The sequence below is a fragment of the Anas acuta genome, chromosome 17 (assembly GCF_963932015.1).
Source record: "Anas acuta chromosome 17, bAnaAcu1.1, whole genome shotgun sequence".
Classification (NCBI taxonomy): domain Eukaryota; kingdom Metazoa; phylum Chordata; class Aves; order Anseriformes; family Anatidae; genus Anas; species Anas acuta.
In genome coordinates, this window is record NC_088995.1 from 5,043,592 (window position 1) to 5,064,099 (window position 20,508).

At 52.7% G+C, this 20,508-nt stretch overlaps 1 protein-coding gene across 3 annotated transcripts in view; it reads right to left on the reverse strand.

Annotated features, from left to right (window-relative positions):
• OSBP2 (oxysterol binding protein 2) overlaps positions 1-20,508 on the reverse strand; it is a 77,633-nt gene that overhangs the window by 35,719 nt on the left and 21,406 nt on the right. The window contains exon 1 of one of the 3 annotated variants that reach the window (XM_068701150.1): positions 4,509-4,792. The exons of the other annotated variants lie outside the window; for them this stretch is intronic. Coding sequence (XP_068557251.1) covers positions 4,509-4,587 — 79 coding nt within the window. The 5' untranslated portion in view covers positions 4,588-4,792. Of the gene's footprint in view, positions 1-4,508; positions 4,793-20,508 lie in introns of those variants that run through there. 3 annotated transcript variants of the gene reach the window in all.

The following is a 20,508-nucleotide window of genomic DNA, read 5'->3' on the forward strand; positions in this document are numbered from 1 at the left end:
TAATTTCATCAGTCCCGCTCGGTGACAAACCACAGGCAGGGCTCAAAGCAAGTGACAGCGCTCAGCATCCCCACAGCCTGGCAGCCCATGGCTGTGGTTGGAGCCTCTCTGCCACCCCCTGAGCCAACTGCCAACGTGGGGTCCCTCCCGACAGAGCCTCAGCAGCAAGGTGATGCTCCAGGAGCTTGCAAGGTGCAACGAAAGCAATCTGTTCCCGGCTGCCTCTCCATCTTTCACAACCGCGGGTGCCATCGCCTCGGTGCTGCTGAGGACACGCAGAGCTGCTTGAAGAAAAGAGTCCAGGAGACAGAAAATGTTTTCCAAAGCTTTCCAAACCCTCTGGTCTTATCAGAAAATAATAACCCACTAAAGAAGGCAGAGTCTTTCTTGCTGGTGCCCTCGATGACCTGATGCAAAACCAGTGCAAGGGGCTCCAAGTGGCTTCGCCAGACATCACGGCACTATCTGGGCCTGCCTCCAACACCTCTGTCTCCTGGAGCAGGTTTCTGCCTTCAGTTCCAGCGTGAGGCTTTATATTTTGAAGGTGAGGAATGCAGCCAGCACAGGAACGTGCCCTAAGCAGCCAGGAACACCTGCAAGAACCTGCTGTACCGCATCACCTGCCAGCTTGGCACAGGCGTGAAGAATTCTGCCATTAAATGCTCTCTTTGTGATGGAGAGACCTTCCCAGCCCCGTGCTGCAGTGCTTTGGGGTTTTGTTCAGAAGAGGTGCATCCAAAGTGCTCCTGCCACAGCCACGCTCGCTGCCTCCAGGCAGAACCCAGCCCTGCAGCCATGCACTGCTTGGGTAAGGGGCGAATTGCTCCTCCATCATCTGTCCCCGATCTGGGTTTGGCCAGGAACCGCACGCCCACAGAGCCAGGCAGTTCACTGACGCAGCATCTTCTCCCCCAGAAGTGCTGTGCTGGCCTTCAGCGCAGCCTCATCAGTAAAGAAGCAAAAAATAAATCCATTTGGGCTGTACGCGGGGCCTCTATTTGCAGATCCATGTGGATGGAGCTCAGGGTTCATCTCCGCTCCTTCCAGTTCTAGAAACCGTTTCCAGTCCCTAATTACAGCACCAGGCTGTCAAGACGGCCGCTTCCTCCCTAATTACTCTTTGTGTGGAAGACACAGCTAATAAGCCCGCATTGTTAGTGGCTGCTGCTGATTAGCTCTGGCGAGGAGAACATCTCCTGCCTGGCGCTGCGCGGCTCTGGCACCAGGAGCGCACGCATCTCCGCCGGCACCTGCGCGCCCTCGGGCTCCTCCACGCCACGCGCATGTGTGCAGGAAGAGATCTCCACGGTGGTTATAAATGAATGGGAAAGGGGCAGAGAGTCCCTCTTCTGCTTTCTTGTAGCCCCCTTTAGGCACTGGAAGGCCTCTTTAAGGTCTCCCCGGAGCCTTCTCTTCTGCAGGCTGAACAACGCCAACTCCCTCAGTCTGTCTTCATAGGAGAGCTGCTCCAGCCCTTTGAGCATCCTCGTGGCCTCCTCCGGACTCTGACAGGTCCCTGTCCTTCTTGTGCTGGGGGCCGCGAGCTGAACGCAGGGCACCCCAGGTTGGGTCTCACGAGAAGAAGGGGAGAATCACCCTTCTGGGGTCATTCAAAGGGAAGCAACAGGGGATTTGTCATCTCCTTGTGCCTTGACACCTCGGTGAGATGCCTTTCCAGCAAACGTGCTACCCAGAGAGACTCCATCGCACAGGGGAAGTGGTATGGAGACATGCCTGTGATTTTCACACGTCAGGTATCAGATATTGCTGCCTATTTTTGGCTTCATCTGCTCTTGGCTGGCTATGCCAAGGAAAGAGGTGTCGTAACTCTCACACAACAGCTTCCCTAGGAGATTTCTAAATAAATCTGGAAGAAGGCTGAATCAACACTTCTGCTTTTGGAAGCAGGCTACAGCGCTGTCCATCACCAAGCGAGCACAGCACTGCTTCCTGCTGGCCACCTGCATGTGGCCATCAACGCAGCCTTACTTCCATAGCAAGAGGGATCTGCGCACCAGTCCTAAACAGCTGTCAAAGCAGCTTCTAGCTCAGCCATAAAATAAACAAACTGCTGTGCAGCTGTAGAAGTGCCCTTCCTGCATTTAGCTTATGTCCTGGTTAGAAGAGACCGACCCGTGTGTGTGTGCCGTGAGCCCACAGTGCTGGGAGCTCGGCCAGCAGTGCACAGGCAGCAGCAGCCCAGGACCTGACCTCCGTCAGGAGACCGCCCGTGTCCTCACTGAGTGCTAACGGCAGGCTGCTCCTGGTGACATTTCAGAGCAGGGTCACCAAATGCTCCAAAAAGGCCCGGCAGGGCTGTTTCTGCTGCAGCTTTCCTTGGAAGCTGGATTGTGCTGTAAAGAGCACAGGGCGTCTGTGCAAGGCAGCATTACCTTTCCCGTGGCGCAGGACAAGGTGCTCGGCACCTCGGTGCTCCCCCCTCAATCTGGCCGATGTCACCAAAGCCAAGCCACGATCTCCCTGGCTCTAATGGAACAGGATCAAGACACGAATGGAGAAGAGTGCTGAACATCTCCTTGCTTCCATTTCCACCTCTTTCTGTCTCTCTGCAAAGTCTGTGTTGGTTTCGCCTTGCAGACACAAGGGAACCCAGCAGAAACCACTGCTCGGAAGGCATCTCCTGCCCCCAAAAGGTCTCTGGTCTCATTAGAAGCCATCAGCATTTTAATCGTACCTCAAATGGTTCCTTTTCAGCGAGACAAACAGAGTTAAAGCCTCTCTATTTTTTTGTAGAAAACAGCTATTACAATACAATGATTTTGAAGTGAGAAGCAAGGGATCCTTGGGAAATATCTTCCTCACTTTGGGAAAACGCATTTCCTTTTCCAAGCAGAACCAGCTTACCAGGGACTCCTTCACAGCACAGCCTGCACATTACATCTTTACAGTAAATTAATTTGAACAGCCAGTGTTTTCTGGCCTTTGGGGTTCAGCTTTTGTTGCTAAAACACGCCAATATCTGCATTTTCCTCCCGGTTCTCCTTCACCACCTGCCTGTGCAGCACTCCCCTGCAACCTGAGGCTGTCAGGCACCACGTGGGCATTTTGCACGTTTAATACAACCCGGTTCACATCTCGCATGCGCTGTCCTGTGATCCACGTGCCCAGAAGACCGTGAGCATGCCCAGCTGCTGCAAGCGCCCTGGGGATGGACACGAGCCTCATTTGGGCTTAAGGCACTTTGCTCCCCACTGGAGCCAACTTACACAAAGCAGGCGCACGCACCTGAGCTCTGCCAGTCCTCACGTCATCAGCTGGAGAGGAAAACCAAAGGAAAGGAGGGGACAATCTGGATTTGATTAATAAAAAACAACAAAACACCTTATTTCTCATCTGCCTGAAGACTGCTGTAAATCCTCAAATGCCAGAATTTTGATCTGACCTATTCGCATCTCTCCCTTCCATGCCTTTTGTTTTAAGGAAATTACATTTAGGTAAAATAACTTGCTGTGAAATGAGGCTTGGGAGCAGGACAGAGACACCTCCAAGAGCAGGGACCACACCAAGGGGAGGCTGAAGCTGTGCAGCGCTCTGCAGCCACCTTCCCACCGTGTGTTAATAAAAATAAAACGGGGCCAGTGTTTGCAGTGACAAAAGTGGTGAGCCTAACCACCTGTAGCTACCGAAGATGAGATGACATCTCACCTCTCTTTTGATAGCCAGGAATGGAAATTCCAAGGCCGAGCAAGTCCTGGGGCTTCCTTGTGGTCAGCAGCGAAACACCAGCATGCACAGGGCAAGCTGCCCATGATGCCAGCACCTATCTCAGAAGGAAGCAAACGTCTCTCCAGAGGTGCCCAGTTCTTTACGAACCCCCAAAGGAAGCCCAAGTTCACCAGATCAGGCTCACACTTCAGGCTCATACTGAGAGTCACCCCAGCTTACCCCAGCAGCATAAACCCAAAGCTGATCCTGGCGGAGCTCCAGAGAACCCCCCTGCCCTCGCACCGCAGCTGAAATGAGTCCAGGAGAAGGCAGGGAGATGAGCACGGGTCCCAGTAGCACCAGGTGGCTCCCGGCTGCCCAGCAGCAGGTGATGCTGACACAGGGACACCCGCAGGACACTTCTGGCTGGCGAGCTGCGAGATGCCGAAGCACTGGCTGCACACAAGTGGTCTCGTTTTGTCTTAGCTGCAAAGTTTCTCCTAGAGCAAAGCAAACCTGTCTGATTTGCTGAAACCAAATAATAAGGCTGACCAGGCCACCTATGGCAGGAATTAACTTGACACCACAAACAAATCAATTCTTTTTGATGTTTAAAGTGCACAAAATGAACAAAATGTCTTACAATTTAACCCCAAACAGACCAGGGTGCAGCACGCCCTCCCTGAAAGCCCCTTCCAGAAGCAAGGGGAGGTCTCACTCCGGGACGCACAGACCCCAGGGCTGCAGCCCTGCAGACTGCTGTCCCCACGGCTCCCAGGGGCTCTGCCACACCACGGTGCCCCCTCCCCATCCCTCCCCACCATGCCGGGATGGCCACTGACCCTTGGGGAACTTGTTGAGGCAGGCGGAGTTGCAGAAGGAACGGACGGATCCTGACTCCCAGCAGCCCCGGCCCTTCATGCCCAGAGCGGGGCTGCGCTCGCGGAGGCTACACGCTGCATGGCCGTTAGCTTCAGGATGGAGGAGGAAAAAAACAATAATAAAAAGAGAGAAGAAACTGTCCTGATTCAGCGATTGTCCTTATTCAGCAGGCAGCGACCCGGCCGCACGTCTCACATGGCCACTTCTCGCCCCACGCTGACAGCAGAGCACTACGGCACCGGCTCACAGCAGCCACCAGACCCCGTGGTACCGGCATGCACCACTGCTGGCTTCAGTACACACAGCAGCCCTTAACTCCATCTCTGCCAGGAAGAGGCATCCTCCTCCCCAAAAAGGGGGAAAATTCAGCCCCGGGTAGCAGCAAGGGTGGGATTCACCGCGGCCGTCTCCGGAACGATGCACAGCAGGCTACGGGAGATGCAGTCCAAAAACCAAAGGGATGCTGTTCTGTGCAGAGGATGATATTTGGAAGCTTGTCCCTTTAAACGCTACTGGAGGTTATTTTTAGGACGCTCGCTTAAAATATACACCAGTATTCCTTCATTTTTCTGAGAACCTTCATTATACATTTTACTCACACAGCTCCGTTTCGGATCACCCCGAGAGCCCCATAATAAAACCTCCACGGTTTGCACGCACGCCCCCCTGACGGCCGTTTTCTCGCCCCTCTGCTGCAGCAGGATTGGATTTTCCCAGCCTTTAATATTTTACTGGTCCCAGGGGCAGGTCCGGAGGCAAAATGCGGCACAAATCAGCGGCACGAGGAGCTGCAGCCAGCGCGGCACCGTGAGCCTTCAAACCGGCACAGCGCGGGGACCTGGGCACGCACCAAGAGCTTGCCAAGACTTTCAAGGCAATCTGGGTGAAAAGAGGGCAAAATCTGGAAAATGAAGCTCTCAGCACACGCTGCACTCTCAAGGGAGAAATAAAGCTGGCAACACACACACACTGCAATGTGTAACTTCATGTGCTTACCCAACATACGCATCCATCTGCATTGGCTAAGAACCAGCCGTTTTTCAAGGGAAAACCCACAAGCAACACAGGGACAGCAACTCTTAATTAGAGGGCCTTGATGGGATTTAGCTCCTAACGAGCACTCCTGCTTCTGCTATGGGATCTGAGAACCAGACGGAGCCGGGATCCGTGGTTTGACACGAAGAGCACAGCCACCACACACACGCACCCATGGAGAGCCTCCTGGACAGCTCCATGCCCACACGGACACACGTCTGAACTCCTGGCAGCAGCTCATGTACACACCTATCGGCAGCAGAGCTGGGACTTCCTACAGCCCCCCAGCCCCCCGTTACCCCAGGGCATTCCCTGGCAGGTCAGGGCCACTGTCAGGCTCAGGCACATGTGCCCAACCCCACCAAAGCCTTTTCCTTGCCACTGGCAGCCGCGCAGCCCAGCTCATTACACCACGGCACTCCTCCTGCTGTGCTCCTGTAAGCAACCCCCTTGCTCTAGGGGTGACTTAAGCACAAGTTCGTTATAATCCCGTGGCAGAAACTGCAAGGGGGGATTGTGGAAAGCGGAGATAAGATACTTCCCATCAGCTTGAGGTTACTGAAGCTTTATAATCAGCTCTGCATCTCTTCTGCCAGCTGCCGCGAGCCTCCTCCTGCAAATAGTTAAGTCACAGCCACCGAGCTACTCACCTGAATGCTTGAAGAATTAGTCTGAAGTCCCCTGCTTAAAAACAGATTGCAGATTTATCCCTGCATTTAATTCATTCTGCTCGAAACCGAGAGTTACCGAATAAAAGCCTTGGTCCCTGGCTCAGCAAAAGGCACCTGGGAAACACCACACGTCAAGGCGGAATTCCTGCTTGCTCGCTTTCCATGAGCAACACCCAAAGGACCTGAATTAGGTGCCTGGTTTTGCGTGCAGCAGAAGGTGGCAGTGGGCATGGGTGAGCCCAGGCGGACCAGGGTGGAGGCAGGAGGGGAACACTCACCTCCTGCTGGCACTTCTCACAGCCACGGCTCTACGTTCAGCTTCCCTCACAGCAAAGCTGGGCTGATGAAGGCAGCTTTGCTTTTAGCCCGACCCCTTCATCCTCGTTGAATGAAATTCAAAACCTTGAAGGAATTCTTTACCTGAATGTGCCCGCTAACACCCAAAACAACCAGACACCCAGGGGCTATGGACTTCAGCATCTCCTTTTGTCATTATTATTCACCTATCCTGGAAGCATCCATAGCCCTTGATCCTTCCACATCACTACATCTATTTACAAAAGCAACCACTAGAAATATCAGACAAATTAAAAAAAAAAAAATCCAGAGCTCTAATAGGATTAGTTGCACAAAACCAACTCAACTCCAGCTCATTCGTTAGCCCATCGAGCCACAAGCAGCAAAATTGAAGTGGCCCGACTCCCCCAGCGTCACAGCGCTCTGCGCTTACACAGCTCTGGACGGCGTTTCCACAGCCCCTCTCTTCCTCAGGCAGCACTTTGGATGCACTGGGGATGTAGCACCGAAGATCAGCATCAAAGATCAGCATCACGCAGCTCCAAGCGAGGCCGGCAGGGGCCCTGCAGGCTCCATACCCACCTCGGGTCCTTGCATCGCCTCGGTGTGCACCGGCAGCCATGGTCCAGCACATCAGGGTCGCCTGGGGATGGCAGCGGTGCCATCAGCCACCCTGCACCCGGAGGAACAGGACAGGAGACAGAGGTGTTGGGGATTTCAGCTGTTCTGGCTTCAGGCTTTCTAAAGGATAAGCCCACACAAGCCTCTTTTCACAGCCCTCCTCTGGAGCGCACTGGGCAGATTTGCGTTTTCAGAGGGACAAAAGCCACACAAAGACGGGCGCCCTGCCAAATCCCAAGTCCTTGCTTCAAACCTGACGGGAGGCAGCATGGCTTAAAACGATGCTGGTGAATTCTGTCTGCGTTGAAACCCCATCTTTGCCCTTTGCCACACCTGCACAAATATTCCAAAATCATACAAAACATCTGCCACCCAAACGCAGCTAGGATCCAGACACAGGAGAAGTGGGCGAAGTTAAACACAAGGAAATGGAGAATCCTGTGCCAGAAATCATTGTGCACGGGTGCCAGTGAGAGGTGGCTGCGCTGCGAGACTGGAAGGGACACAGAGAAACACCCTTGTGCAGGCAGGCAGCACCAGGAGAGCCCTAGGGCACACTCATCTGTCCACGCAGGGTTTTTCTCCAGCCCAGGGACGTGCTGCTGCACACCAACGGGGCTGCCTCTGCCCCCTGCAGCCATGAGAGAGAATTGGTTGCCTTTCTCCCACGCAAAAAACTTCAGTGTGTTTGAAAACACCAGTAACACCTCTGGAATCCCCTTCTTTGTCTTTTTTTTTTTTTTTTTTAATTACTACTTCTTTCTTTCTCTTTTCCCTCATTACATTTCTCCTGGCTTTACTAAATTTCACCTTACTGATATCAGACAACTCACCAACTTCCAACACCTCTTCTGACTCCAGCTGCCGTTCCCATCCTCGCTCCTAGAAGTCACTCATGCCATGCCTACACAGCAAGAAAATCCTCCGGCTTTCAAAAGGAAAACACAATTAGCATTTTAAAACTTTCTTCTGCCAACCAGGTAACACCACACCTCCTGCTGCACCTTCTCGCAAGTGCTGCGCATCAAAGGAAAAGTTATTTCAGAATTAAAAAGTAAAGAGGAATACAAGATGCACGCTATGTACACAGATGGACGTGGCAGCTTTGCTCCTCTGGCTCTTTAGACTTTCTCATTCCTCTTCTTTCCACAAGGAATTATTTTGCACTTCTGCCACAAGCTCATTCTTAGTAACACCTGAAAAGCAACCTCACCTCTGCATCTGGTGCTGGGGTTACCCAGCCTCTCACCATCCACGCTGCTGGATCCTCAGCCCCATCCCGCTGCTCCTGGGCTGCTGAGGTCACACCAGGACACCCAGAAGCAAGAGCACAACCCTCGCTCAGGGTGATGCAGGAGGAAACAGAGCCCCGGGAGCCCTTTCTCTGGCTCTGCCCAAGGATCTGCTGCTGCTTTACATTTTGTTCCTTCCTCCTTTTAGCTTATTTCACTCAAGAAGCGCTACTGGACCAAGAGCAGACACCCACAGGCTTACCCTGGGTTGAGGTGGGTTTGTGTGCTCCCAATGCTATCATGTTACGAACACCACGCATGCAATTTGCCCTGGAGATGGATAAAAGAGTGATGGAAATAAGCTCCTGGTGCAAACAGCTGGAACAGTTAGCGTGCGGACTTTGCATTAAGGCGCTGATGGCTCTGCCCACGTACAGCTCAACCCCGGCTCTCTGTCACCATGTCACAGTGTAGTGGGTTTATGTGGCAAGGTTTGGTAGCAGGGGGCCATAGGGGTGGTTTCTGTGAGAAAGATCTAGAAGCCGCCCCATGTTTGGGAAGGGCCCCGTTGTTTTCCAGATCTGAGCCAATAAGCGATGTTGTTTTGCGCCTCTGTGAGAGCATATTTAAGACAGGGAAAAAAAACGCTGCGACACACAGCAGCCGGGAGAGTCAAGGGAGTGAGGAACAGCCTTGCAGGTGCCAAGGTCAGTGTAGAAGGAGGGGGAGAGGTGCTCCAGGCGCCGGAGCAGAAGTCCCCTGCGGCCTGTGGTGAGGACCATGGTGAAGCAGGATGTCCCCCTGCAGCCCATGGAGTACCACGGTGGAGCAGGGTTTCACACTGCAGCCCGTGGAGGAGACCACGGTGGAGCAGGTGGCCCTGCACCGACGGAGGCTGCCGCCTGTGGAAGACCCCTGCCGGAGCAGATTCCGGGCCGGACCTGTAGCCCGTGGAGAGGAGACCACGCAGGAGCAGGTGATCTGGCAGGAGCTGCTGCCTGTAGGGGAGCCAGGTTGGAGCAGTTTGCTCCTGAGGGATGGACCCCGTGGTACGGACCCATATCTGGAGCAGTTCTGGAAGAGCTGCTGCCTGTGGGAAGCCCACGCCGGATCAGTTCGTCAAGGACTGCATCCCGTGGGTGGGACCCCACAGCACAGGGGACGAGAGTGACCGAGAAGGAGCGGCAGAGAAGAAGTGCTGTAGACTGACCATAACCCCCATTCCCCCGTTCCCCTGCGCCACTCGGGGGGAGGAGGTGGAAGAGGGTGGATGGGGGGGAGGCGCTTTTGGTTTCTTTCCTTTGTTTCTCACTTCTCTAGCTTGTTGGTAATGAGCAATAAATCTTACTATCTGTCTTCTTATGCTGAGTCTGGTTTGCCCGTTACACTAATTATTGCGTGATTTTCTCGTCCTTATCTCAATCCTTGAGCCCCTTTCACATATTTTCTCCCCATTCCTCTTTGAGGAGGGGGAGTGAGAGAGCGGCTGTGGTGGAGCTCGGCTGCCCACTCGAGCGGAACCACGACACACAGCCTGGGCAGGAAACAAACTGTTAACAAATGTGTTTTATGCGCAGCTCATCTGTTTGCATTTCTGCTCCTTTAGCCCGATTCTGCTCCTCTCAGCGCTCGCATCAAGGGCGGCGAGGAACAACTCGCACAGAGCTCAGAGGGGGCTAACACAGAACATGCAGAAATGGTACGGGTGGGACCCCATGTCTGAGCTACCCCAAGCTGCTGTTTATCCTCTCACATTGCAGAGCCTGACAGGAGGATTAAAATACACAGAAAACCACCCCTGAAAACAAAATATCTTGCCTCTTCCCAAGGAATGGCTTTAAAAATTTGTCTCCTTGAAGCATTCTGGCCCAACATGTCCAAAATCCCCCATATGCTGGAATGACACGCTGCTGTGTGCTCATCGCTGTGCACCTACAGCACACAAGACTTTTTACTCGCTCGCTGAAAAAGCTTCAGAACCTGTTTTTCCACGGTAATTTTAAAGTTGACAGCAAAAAGCTACCTGGGGAACACAGCACTCACCCCCAGGTGTCACTGCAGCATCAAACCAGCACCACTCGCTGAGAAATGCACGGAACAATTGGCAGTGCCCCGAAACGTGCAGTTTGTGTTCACATCATCATTCTGCTTTTAAGGTTTCCCATGCGTAATAAAGCAAACAAGAAAATTAGGAGTAATACCGTTCTGAAGGGTTGATCAGTTACTGCTCATTGCTCTCGAATCTCAGCATCAGGAAAGCACCCAGGAAACAAAACAGCATTTATTTTCCATTTCTAGTTGTTGGTGTTTGTTTTGTTTCGTGTTTTTTTTTTTTTTAATCCAGATGCTTCCTTAAAACAGTGCAAGCTTTATCAGATGAGCTCCAGTCCCTTTGCTTGTGCCGTTCAACCATTCCAGGAAACTTCTCAGCCTAAACCATGCGCTCCTACAGCTTCCTTCCCTAAAGCAGACGTCCACAAGTCAGGAGATGAAGTGCACAGCAACGAGCACCGATTTCTGAGCTGTATCTCCAAAACACAGACATGCAAACATAAATCCAACAAGGCCAAGTTCCTCTTCCCCTCCAGGGAACGCACTGTGCCCCGACCAGCGCTGCTACGGGCAGATAAAACCTTGCTGCTTGCCACAAGAAAAAAATGGGAATTGACAATAAAGTTAAATCCTCATCAGTGCAGACATTCATAACTTTTTATGGCATACCAAAGCAGTATCTCCTCTTTATTCTTTGCTTGTTTACAGTTATTCACCATGACGCATCACCAAGCATCAAATACACAAGTGGTTGACAAAAAGTAACCAAAGACGAGGCAAAGCAGCAGGACGCAGGCGATCCTGGTACGGCACAGCAAGGAAATGCACGGTTTGGGTCGTTTTGGGTTGCTTTTTTTTCCAGGAATTTCAAGCACGGGGGTCAAAACCCTGCTGAATGAGATCCCAGAGTCACCAAAAACAAATAGAAGCGGTTTCAGAAGCAGAGATGTAAGTTACAGCCGCCTCCAGTGGGTTTTGTCACTCAGCCCCACAGCAGACCCCAAAAGCCACAAAGCTCACGGGGAGCAGGAACATGGGGTCTAACTCCAGCTGACCGCACCGCTACCGACTGCTCGACGCTGCTGATGCCTTGGCACTCAGCATAACCTCGGATGGCAGGAATTTGGGGTAATTCAGCTTTGACAACACTCAGAGCTTCTCATTTTCCCTATTTTTCAGGCTGTTTCAGTCTCCGGTGCCAACACCAGTAAGTACACGTCCAACTGTTTGGGCATTTTAGGATCTGGAAGACCCGAAGGGGTACTGAGGCTTCAGCAGGAGCTCAGTGCTACAGTCCAGTTCCACAGCTGCTTTTTTCCAGTACTATTCACCGAGAAAAAGAAAAGGCATTAAATATGTATGTTAAAAACAACCGGGACATTTGCCAGCACGCCGGTAGGAAGCGTGGAAAAAGAAATGCATTAAATGAAATGATTTAAATAACACCTCTCTGCTGGGCTCTGAGAGGACAGCTTCCCATTGCCACGTCCCAAATTAGGGACAAGCAGCAGCCGGGGCAGGGGAGCTGGCACCTCCAGCCCGCAGGCTGCTTTGGCACAGCGCTGGCTGCGAGCTCCTCGGCTGGCACCATGTTTCCAGCCCAAGATCTTCAGGGAGATGTGGATTTTTAGCAGCAGAAAGGAGACCGCTTCCAAAAGGAAGAGTTCGACAGAAAGGGCGTACCGACAAAAAGGGCACACGGTCTTTTTTTTCCCTCGAAGGCTAACTCATTTCCATCGGACAGGTCTGCTCAAGGCGATGTCCCGCATCGCTGCTGGCTTTGTGCAGCTGAAAACAGGCTCAGGACGGGATCTACCCACTCTGTTTCACATTGAAGAGTGAGAACGTTAAAGCCTGAGCCCCTTTACAGGCAGCAAAACCAAGGACCTCTTTTGGGAGACCCCCTTCCATCCCCGAGAAAGAGCAGATGGGGCTGGGAGGCACAAATCTACTAAAATCCAATGCCCCCCTGCACATTTACCAGCAGCCCTGTCACATACCTGGGACCTGCAGCATCACCAGCTCCCTTTCAGCCTGCAGTTCTGTCCCCTCACCTGTAAGGAGGATCAAGGCGGCATTAAATTCTGTCACTGAGTTGAGTTTCATTTCCTAGGGTGAGAATTTTGGCTTAAAACCTTCTCAACTCCTTGGGAATGATAAATTCCCACTCTGCTGACCACACATGCCCTGCAAGCAAGCCATCTGTTTCAAGGACTTGCGTGGTAAAAGCTCACCTGTTTTAATCCTCTGTATTGGTTCTCCTGAAATTACCCCACCCCACAAGCAGCAACCGCTGCGCTTGTTGGACACGTGCTTGGTGCATTCTCACACTGAGCTGATACTGAAATCGAGGAGCTGAACACTGAGCTGGGGGAGCAAAGCCAAGCCCCGTGCCAGCAGGCAGGCTCAGCAGCTCCTTCCCAGCCCCAGATCCCCACCGTGGGGAGTGGGGCAAACTCAGCACCCTGCCGGATCGCTGGGATGAGCGGCTGCGGTGTGGCAGTGGGTTTCAGCACGGAGAGGAGGAGGAGGAGAGCTGCAGGAGCACACAGCACCACGAGGTGCCAGCACAGGCTGGGCAGAGGAGCTGCTGAGGGATAGCTGAAAAGGCAACGACAGTGAGCAAACACCTTCAGCACGTCCCTCTCTGGGGCTGTCCCTTACCCAAAAGCTCCAGAAACCTCATGAGGGATCCTTGGTGACGAGAGCCTAGTGCTGCCAGCCCTCCTCCGGGCAATGGGAGCACAGGGTTTGTGGAGGAGACGTGGAGGAGATGTGCCAGGAGAGGGCAACCTGCCACCGCAGCATCGCTCCAGCAAAGCGCCAGCACCCAGCTCGGGCCTCAGCCGCGGCACCCACACGGCTACGGCCACGGAGAGCAGCGTGCTGCCACCACCACGGCCTTTTTCTAGGTGGTTTAGGGTCATTTTGGTGGAGTTTCTCATTCCCTTGGGCCCCTGCAGCAGACGCAGTGCCCTAAGTGACTGCAGAACACCTAAATGGCCTCTTCACCCATCCCAAGGGACACAACCCGTCCCCCAGGGATGGAGCCCGAGCAGTGCTCCCCAGGCACAGCCTGGCAGCCTCCAGCTCCCTGCGCGCTGATGCGGTCAGGTCCTATCCCTGCTTTGGCAGGGGGGTTGGACTCAATGATCTCTTGAGGTCCCTTCCAACCCCTACAATCCTGTGATCCTATCCCCATGAGTCCCAATTGACAGAAATTCACCAAAGCAGCGCCACCAGACTAACCCAGAACAAAAACATTTCCCTTCCCCATATTGAGCTCAAATTGAATTCTTCATTTTGCAGGTGTGCTGCAGAAGCTGACATGCTCAGGTGGACAAAAACTGAAGCAGGAGGCTCCCTCGCAGCCATTCGTGCCTGAATGACTTATTTCTAATTAGAATTGTTATTATTTTCAGACCTAAAAATTGATTTTCCTCCGATAGCCTTTCTCTGTGCCAGGAGAAAAAAAAAAACAGCACTTGCAAATCATAAGTGCCTAATAACACAGAAATACACTGAGCCACGTATTTGAGCTGGAAACACTCCTCCTTGCCATGTCCAAGGCATGCTCCCACTTGCACAAAAGCCCCTGCCTGGGCCAGTTTCAGCCAGCTCCAAAGGGACCTGCCACTGGCCAGAGCCAAGCCAGTAAGTGATGTTGGTTGGGCCTCTGAGAGAGCAGATTTAAGAAGGAAAAAATAAAAGGAAAAAAAAAAAAAGAAGGGGAAAAAAAAAAAAGGGGGGGGACAGAGAGTGGTTGTGGTGGAGCTCAGAGCACTCAGAGCAGGGAGAAACCACCACACTTGGAAACTGTGCCACTAACAGCACCAGGAAAGCCCCCCAATGGGATGGGTGCAGAAAAGCCCAGGTGTCAGATTTAAGCATCTCCAGACACCGCTGCTTGGGGCCCTTGATGCCAGCAGTACCTGCAGCACAAGGCAGCTCCACCACATCCTCCCTGGAAAATAAAAAAAAAAATAAAATAATAAAAAAAAAAGGACCCACGTTTGGAAGAGGCTCTGATGCTCCTCACCCTACACATGCCAGGAACTAGCAGCTGTTTGCTTCGTTGCTCGCTGCTGCCGCAGGCCCCCCCCGCCCCTACCTGCTATAAATAAGCACCGAGCCTGCACTCAGCATGTGCTGTGCTCAGTGAGCTGCTGCTTGTGAACCTACACGGCACAGGTTCATGAAGGAGCTGCTGTAGGTGCAGGACATCAGTCATTAGGCCTGAAAGTCCAAGGGTAAGATTAAATCAGAGCTGGGCCCAGCAAACCCTGGCCCTGGGGATCAGCAAGGAAGCATCCTCACCAACTCGCGTCCCAGCTGCAGCTGTAAGTCAGCAAGATGACAGACTGAGCTAATTTTAGCAGGCACAGCGAATGAAGCAGCACATCCCTCCCGCTCCTGCCAGGCGCAGAGAAGCAGCTTTCAGAGCGCAGGGAACAGGGTGAGGAGCCCAGACTCTGGAAGAGGAGACAAGCAGCAGGGATGAGCACGAGGGCAGCTCTGCAAGGCCAGAGGCACGCTTTGAAGATCCAGCCTGGGCTGAGCTGGGAGCTGCTCACACAACACCCAGGTGTTTCCGAGGAAACCTGGCTGGGAGCTTCCCATGGGGCAGCTGGCTCCTGCTGGAGCAGCCCTGGCCACCTCACCACCGCACCAGATGAATTAAAAATCCCAAAATTCACAATAGCAGTTGCTCTGAAGCCTGTGAACAAGATCTCAGCAGCACGGCTCATGTTCACAGCTGCCAGGGCTGGCTCGCTGCTTGTGGCTTCACTTGCAGGCAGACACGTTGTAAAACAACCTTGGATTTGTTTGGGCACACGAGCCAAAGGAGCCTGGTTTCCATCCTGCTCTCAGGACACGCAGTAAGCCAGCCTGGAGGGACAAGTGACACAAGTGACAAGGCCAGCAGTCACACAGAGTTCATGTGTGCCATAATCGGATGAAAAGACAGAAGAAATCAAGAACATCCGTGGGCACATCCTTCTGGTGCGGCCAGTACAACCCCATAGCCTAGCACCAGCAGGAGGCCACCAAACATGCTCTGGGGGCAGAACCGAGCTGCTCTGACACCCCCCGGGCACCAAACCCCACCAAGAAGTCCTCATTCGAACGGACAGAACCCAGCTGAATGAACCCAAGGCAGAAGGACCAGGTGCTGAATCCCAATCTCCACAGCCGTGTCCAGAAGCCAGCACAACCCGCGGGCGCTTTGGGTGTGTAGGACCAGCTTGGAGCCATCCCATGGGCTTGTTCTGTGCCCAGCCACTCAGCTCCTCACCAGCACCAGGGCAGTGGCTCCTTCAGGCACAGCAAAGCTCCCCAAACGCATCCAAGCCCCCTGCAGGAAGAGGACGAATCCTGATGGAGGCAAGGGACAGGCAGGAGACATTTCGAGCCGGGGCAAGTGACCATACACCACTCGTCAGTCACCAGGTGAGGAAATTCATTGTGAATTAAGGAAGATGCATGCATGCACTTCCTGGGTTTTATTGATTTCGCTTTGCAATCTTGACAAGTGCCCTTGATAAATTTGTTTGTTGGTGTTTTTTTTTTTCTGGAAGCGTGCGAAAATGGTAAAATCAAACAATTCACAAAAAGCCACTGAGCATTAGACAAAGGAAGCATTTATTTACAAAGAGCTGACAGGCGTGAAACAATGGAATTAACACTTCCTCAAATCACACACGCACCCCCAGCCAGAGGCAGCAGCGTTTGTCCAGGGCGCAGGAGAAGAGAGGCCGATAAATCAGGAAACAAGAAACACACAGATCTCACAGAAACAAAAACACTGAGCAAAAACTCAAGACTTTCCTTTAAGATCACGGTGAAAACAACTTTTTTTTTCCCCTCCCTTACAAAAAAACAGGAGAATAAAAACAAGTTAATAAAAAAAAGGGCCTTTCCTAGCTTGGGAAACACAGGAAAATCCTAAAAGATTGCCCCATCTTCCTGACGGTGCAGACAGAAGCTCTCTGCTGCTTTAAAACTCAGCTTCATCTGATGCAGCACAAGCAGGAACTGCAGCCCAAAGCAGGGAAGCAGCTTCCAGCTGTGCAGGTTTCGGGCTGAATCTCAGCTGATCATCCATCTACAGGGATCCATCAGCTGCAGAAATTCAGCCGTCTCAGTGAAGGATTTGCCCTCCAGGCCTCACATCCCAAGGTTTGTAAAACCCTGCAGGGCTCTCCTCCGGAATGGGCAGATGCCCTGACTCAGCCCACACACAGCTCAGGTGGAGAGAAATTCCCCAGGCTGATCAGATCCACTTTAAAAACAATGAAAAAGGGAAATCACTAGGGTTTTGTTTTTCGTTTTTTGTTTTTTTTTTTCTGCCAGTTCTCAATTTCTTAGAACATTCAATATGTGTTCAAGCCACCTACTTTATCCATCCATATTTAAAGTGGGTCAATGCTTCCAAACCCTCTCCATTCAGGGCAATTGCTGGTGGAGCCAAGCACCCGAGTACGCAGCCTCGGGAGATCCAGAGACACAGCCAGCTCCTGTGCACCATCCCCAGAGCCCTGTGCGAGATGCCCACGAGCATGGTGACAGCCAGGGACGGATCCTGCCCCGGATCATGCCCGTGGTGGGGCAGAGGCACCAGAAAGGAGAATCCCATCAGAACGCAGCTCCGGGTGGACACTGGGGAGGTGAGGGTTGGGTTGTCTCGGTCTCTCCCCCAAGGTCAGGTTTGAGCAGTGAGGACAAACGGTCAGAAAATCCAGGGCAGCAGCCTGGAGAGCACAGAGGACAGGAGAAGCACACATACAGCCCCCTGGCACCGCTGCAAAGCGCGGCCGGCAGAAAGCTTTGTGCCTCGAGGCTGGCATCCTCTGAACACAGCCCGCACCCGACCTGGGATGTCAGGGCCCCAGCTGATAACGAGCATAATTATTTCTAAATGAGCACAGCGGAATGTTATTTCACAGAGAATAAACGTTCCGAAATCAGATCAGCACAGCTCCATTAGTGACACATCACGGCTCACGCAGGATTACCTCCAGGAACGGACTGGAACCGCCAGCAGGATTAGTCCTTTATGGACACTGCCGGGAAGATGCAGAGGGCCAGCACGGGCTTCCTAGAGACTGAAAATACAGATGGAAAACCCCAAAAGGGCCAAGCACCACTGTGAAACCCTTAGAGAAATCCTACTTGCTGTTTCTGAAAGGGGGGAGAAAAAACTGGCTGAGAGTCTCCAAAGTTCAAAACCTTGATTAGGGACAACTAAGAGTGGGAAACCCAAGAAAAGAGCTCTGTCCCAGCAGAGCTGCCAACCACACTTTTCATGTCAGCAGCTCCTGGCAGAGCAAACAGCAGCCGGCAGTGCTGGGAAAATCCAGGCTGTGCGGATCAGAAGCTAATTAGAAGAGCGAGGTAAGGGCAAGCTGGCAGCGAGCACCCCTCCTAATATGTGCCCCGCGAGCTGAGGGAGCACAGCACCCAAGGAGCGGGATGGAGCAGCACCCCGAGGAGGAAGGGAAAAGGGAGCATGGTTGTGAAAGGCACTGACGGAGCTGGGAACAGCAGCGCTCTGCCAGCGAGCTGGCGTCGGGAGCACGCAGCCAACAACGAGGGCGATTGTCTCGCCAGGCTGCAGTCAGAGCAGGAACGCGAGGGACAGCCACCACCGGAGCAGGAGCTCACTGCGAGGCAAGGGAGGACGTCAACAACGGGACGATTCACAGAGCTGGGCAGGGAAGGTTGCAGATGCTTTGCAGCATCACATCGCCAAGGCAAACTGGGTATAGCAAGCAAACCCATTGCTTGGGAAGAGGGGAAAAAACCAGACAAAAAGCTCATCAAGCAACAAGACCAAGGCTAGTACTAGTGCAGTTAGAGGAAAAGCTTTGGAAAGGCTAATTATGCACCTTTTCCTCCTATAAACCCCAGAGCAGGGGGTCAAAAGGAGTTACCAACTCACCTCTGCAAGCAACCAAGCAGCCCGAGTTCATTTTGGCAATGTCAGTGTTTAGGCCACCAGGGACAGATTTCTAACCCTTCTCTCTTCTCTTGCAGGCTTTTCCAAAGATCCTCTCCCTCACATAGCCAAGAAAATAGTTCTCAAATATCCACACTCACCATTTTACAGAATTAAACCCCGTACCTCATAATACTGCCCTAAAACAAAACAACATTTTACTACCTCAAAACCCAGGCATCGATCACAGTCACCAAATCTAACTAACGCTCTCCAAGCCACATCTGCAGGGAGAAAACCGAGCTTAAGGAACAGAGCAAAGTTCACCAACCCCTTATAAATGCAGCTAGAAATAAGAATTTGGGATTTCAATGAACGGTGGCAAGCTGCTCAGCTGTGTCCAGGCCCCTTCTGTCCCAGCGTGACGTTATGCATTTATTTTAATGGAATTCAGTGTGATATTGTAATTGAGAAGGGATATACGATGGCAACCCATCTCTGCTCTCACTTTCCGCTGCTAATCCACGCGGTACTGCTCGTGACACCAGTCAGGCTTCTCATCAGCAAGGACGGACACGGAGAGCGAGCTCTCACGTAACATCTGCGAGTACTTGCTCATGTCCCAGCTCGCGCCTCCTTACCAAAATAGTCCTAGCCCTGTGCTGGATGGAGGGGAAACCAGATCCCCTCCAGCTACACCCTTGAAGCAGCAGCAATGTCTCCCATCTCGCGGTTTGGGTATAGGGTTCGCTATTTCTTAAAAATAGAAACGAAAACCCATTCTGTGAAAAGAGCACCTCTTCTCAACACACAGCTCGAGCTCACCAACGCTCACAGTGAAAATGTTTTTGGGTAAGTTTACTTCAAGAAAACTACTGGGGAAAAAGGCAGGTTTCATCCAGCAAAACATTCTCCCAGCAGCTGGGCACCTGCAGAGCCCAGCAGTACCACCTGCACCCCGTTACACCGCCAGCAGCAGAAAGCCCTTGGGGGAAGCAGCCAAGAGCTGCACATGTGCACATGTTGCACCTCCTAGTGCCTCGGTGCTGCCAGGGCACGGGAAAGCAGCAAGAGAGCACTGATTGCTGCCGAAATTCAGGGCTGGGATCACTCACGGCAAGAGGAATTGACTCAAGATGACTCCCACGTGAGCAGGCCTGAAGGATCTGAGGGCTCCGTCAGCAAAGCCAGAGCTTCGTCCCTCTGCTTGCAAACACGCAGCTCGAGGCTCTGTGCCAGACCCGGCATTCACAGCACGAGGAATTTTACTTGGACTCGAACAGAACTGTCCAACCTGACACACGTCCATGCTCCACCTGAATTACGAGGTCTCTAACTGGGACAAAACATCAGCTGGGTGAGCATTCAGCGCTGAGGACTTGCAAATCCTCAGCTTCAACTCCCTACCAGATCAGCAGGGCTCGCATGGCCGACAGACAGTGAGCACGCTGCACGCTGTCGTGCTCAGCCAGGCCAAACAAGCGTGTCTAGAAGTTTCCATCTTCTCCTCAGTCAGCTGCATTCCCCATCAGCATTTCCATACGCTCCAGAGCTGCGGGACAGAAGGTTCATGGTGCTTTCTGTAATTAAATCTGTAGATGCTGGTGCCACGGAACACAGCGTACTTAAATCATTATGGGAAACGAGTAAATGGCTCATGCACTAATCAACTTCTAGATGACCTTGTGGGACGGCTAATTATGCAAAAAAGCCAGGCCACGTGAGTCCAGAACTGGGGGCTCACTCCCTGCAAGCCAAGCAGGTTATGCTCTGGCACCGTGCTGCTCTCTGTAAAACAGGACGCTAGGCACAGAGCGCCCGCCCTGCGCTCAGCAGCCAGCATCCCAAACCATCATCCCACCGACCCGGAGATGCACACACTGCTGTGCTGCCTTCCAGAAACGCGGTCAAACCAATTTTCTGTTGACTCTGTGTTTTCATGAGGCGGCAGCATCAGGCGGTGCTGCTCAGACATCCATGCAGCCCCAAGTGCTGCTCAGAAGAGCCATGCCCAGCAGTCACATCGAGCGCGCCGCAACGCGACGTGGGTTTGCTGAACACAGCAGCACTTCCCCTAGGGAAGGAGAGGTTTTTTTTTCCTTGATGCACTGAC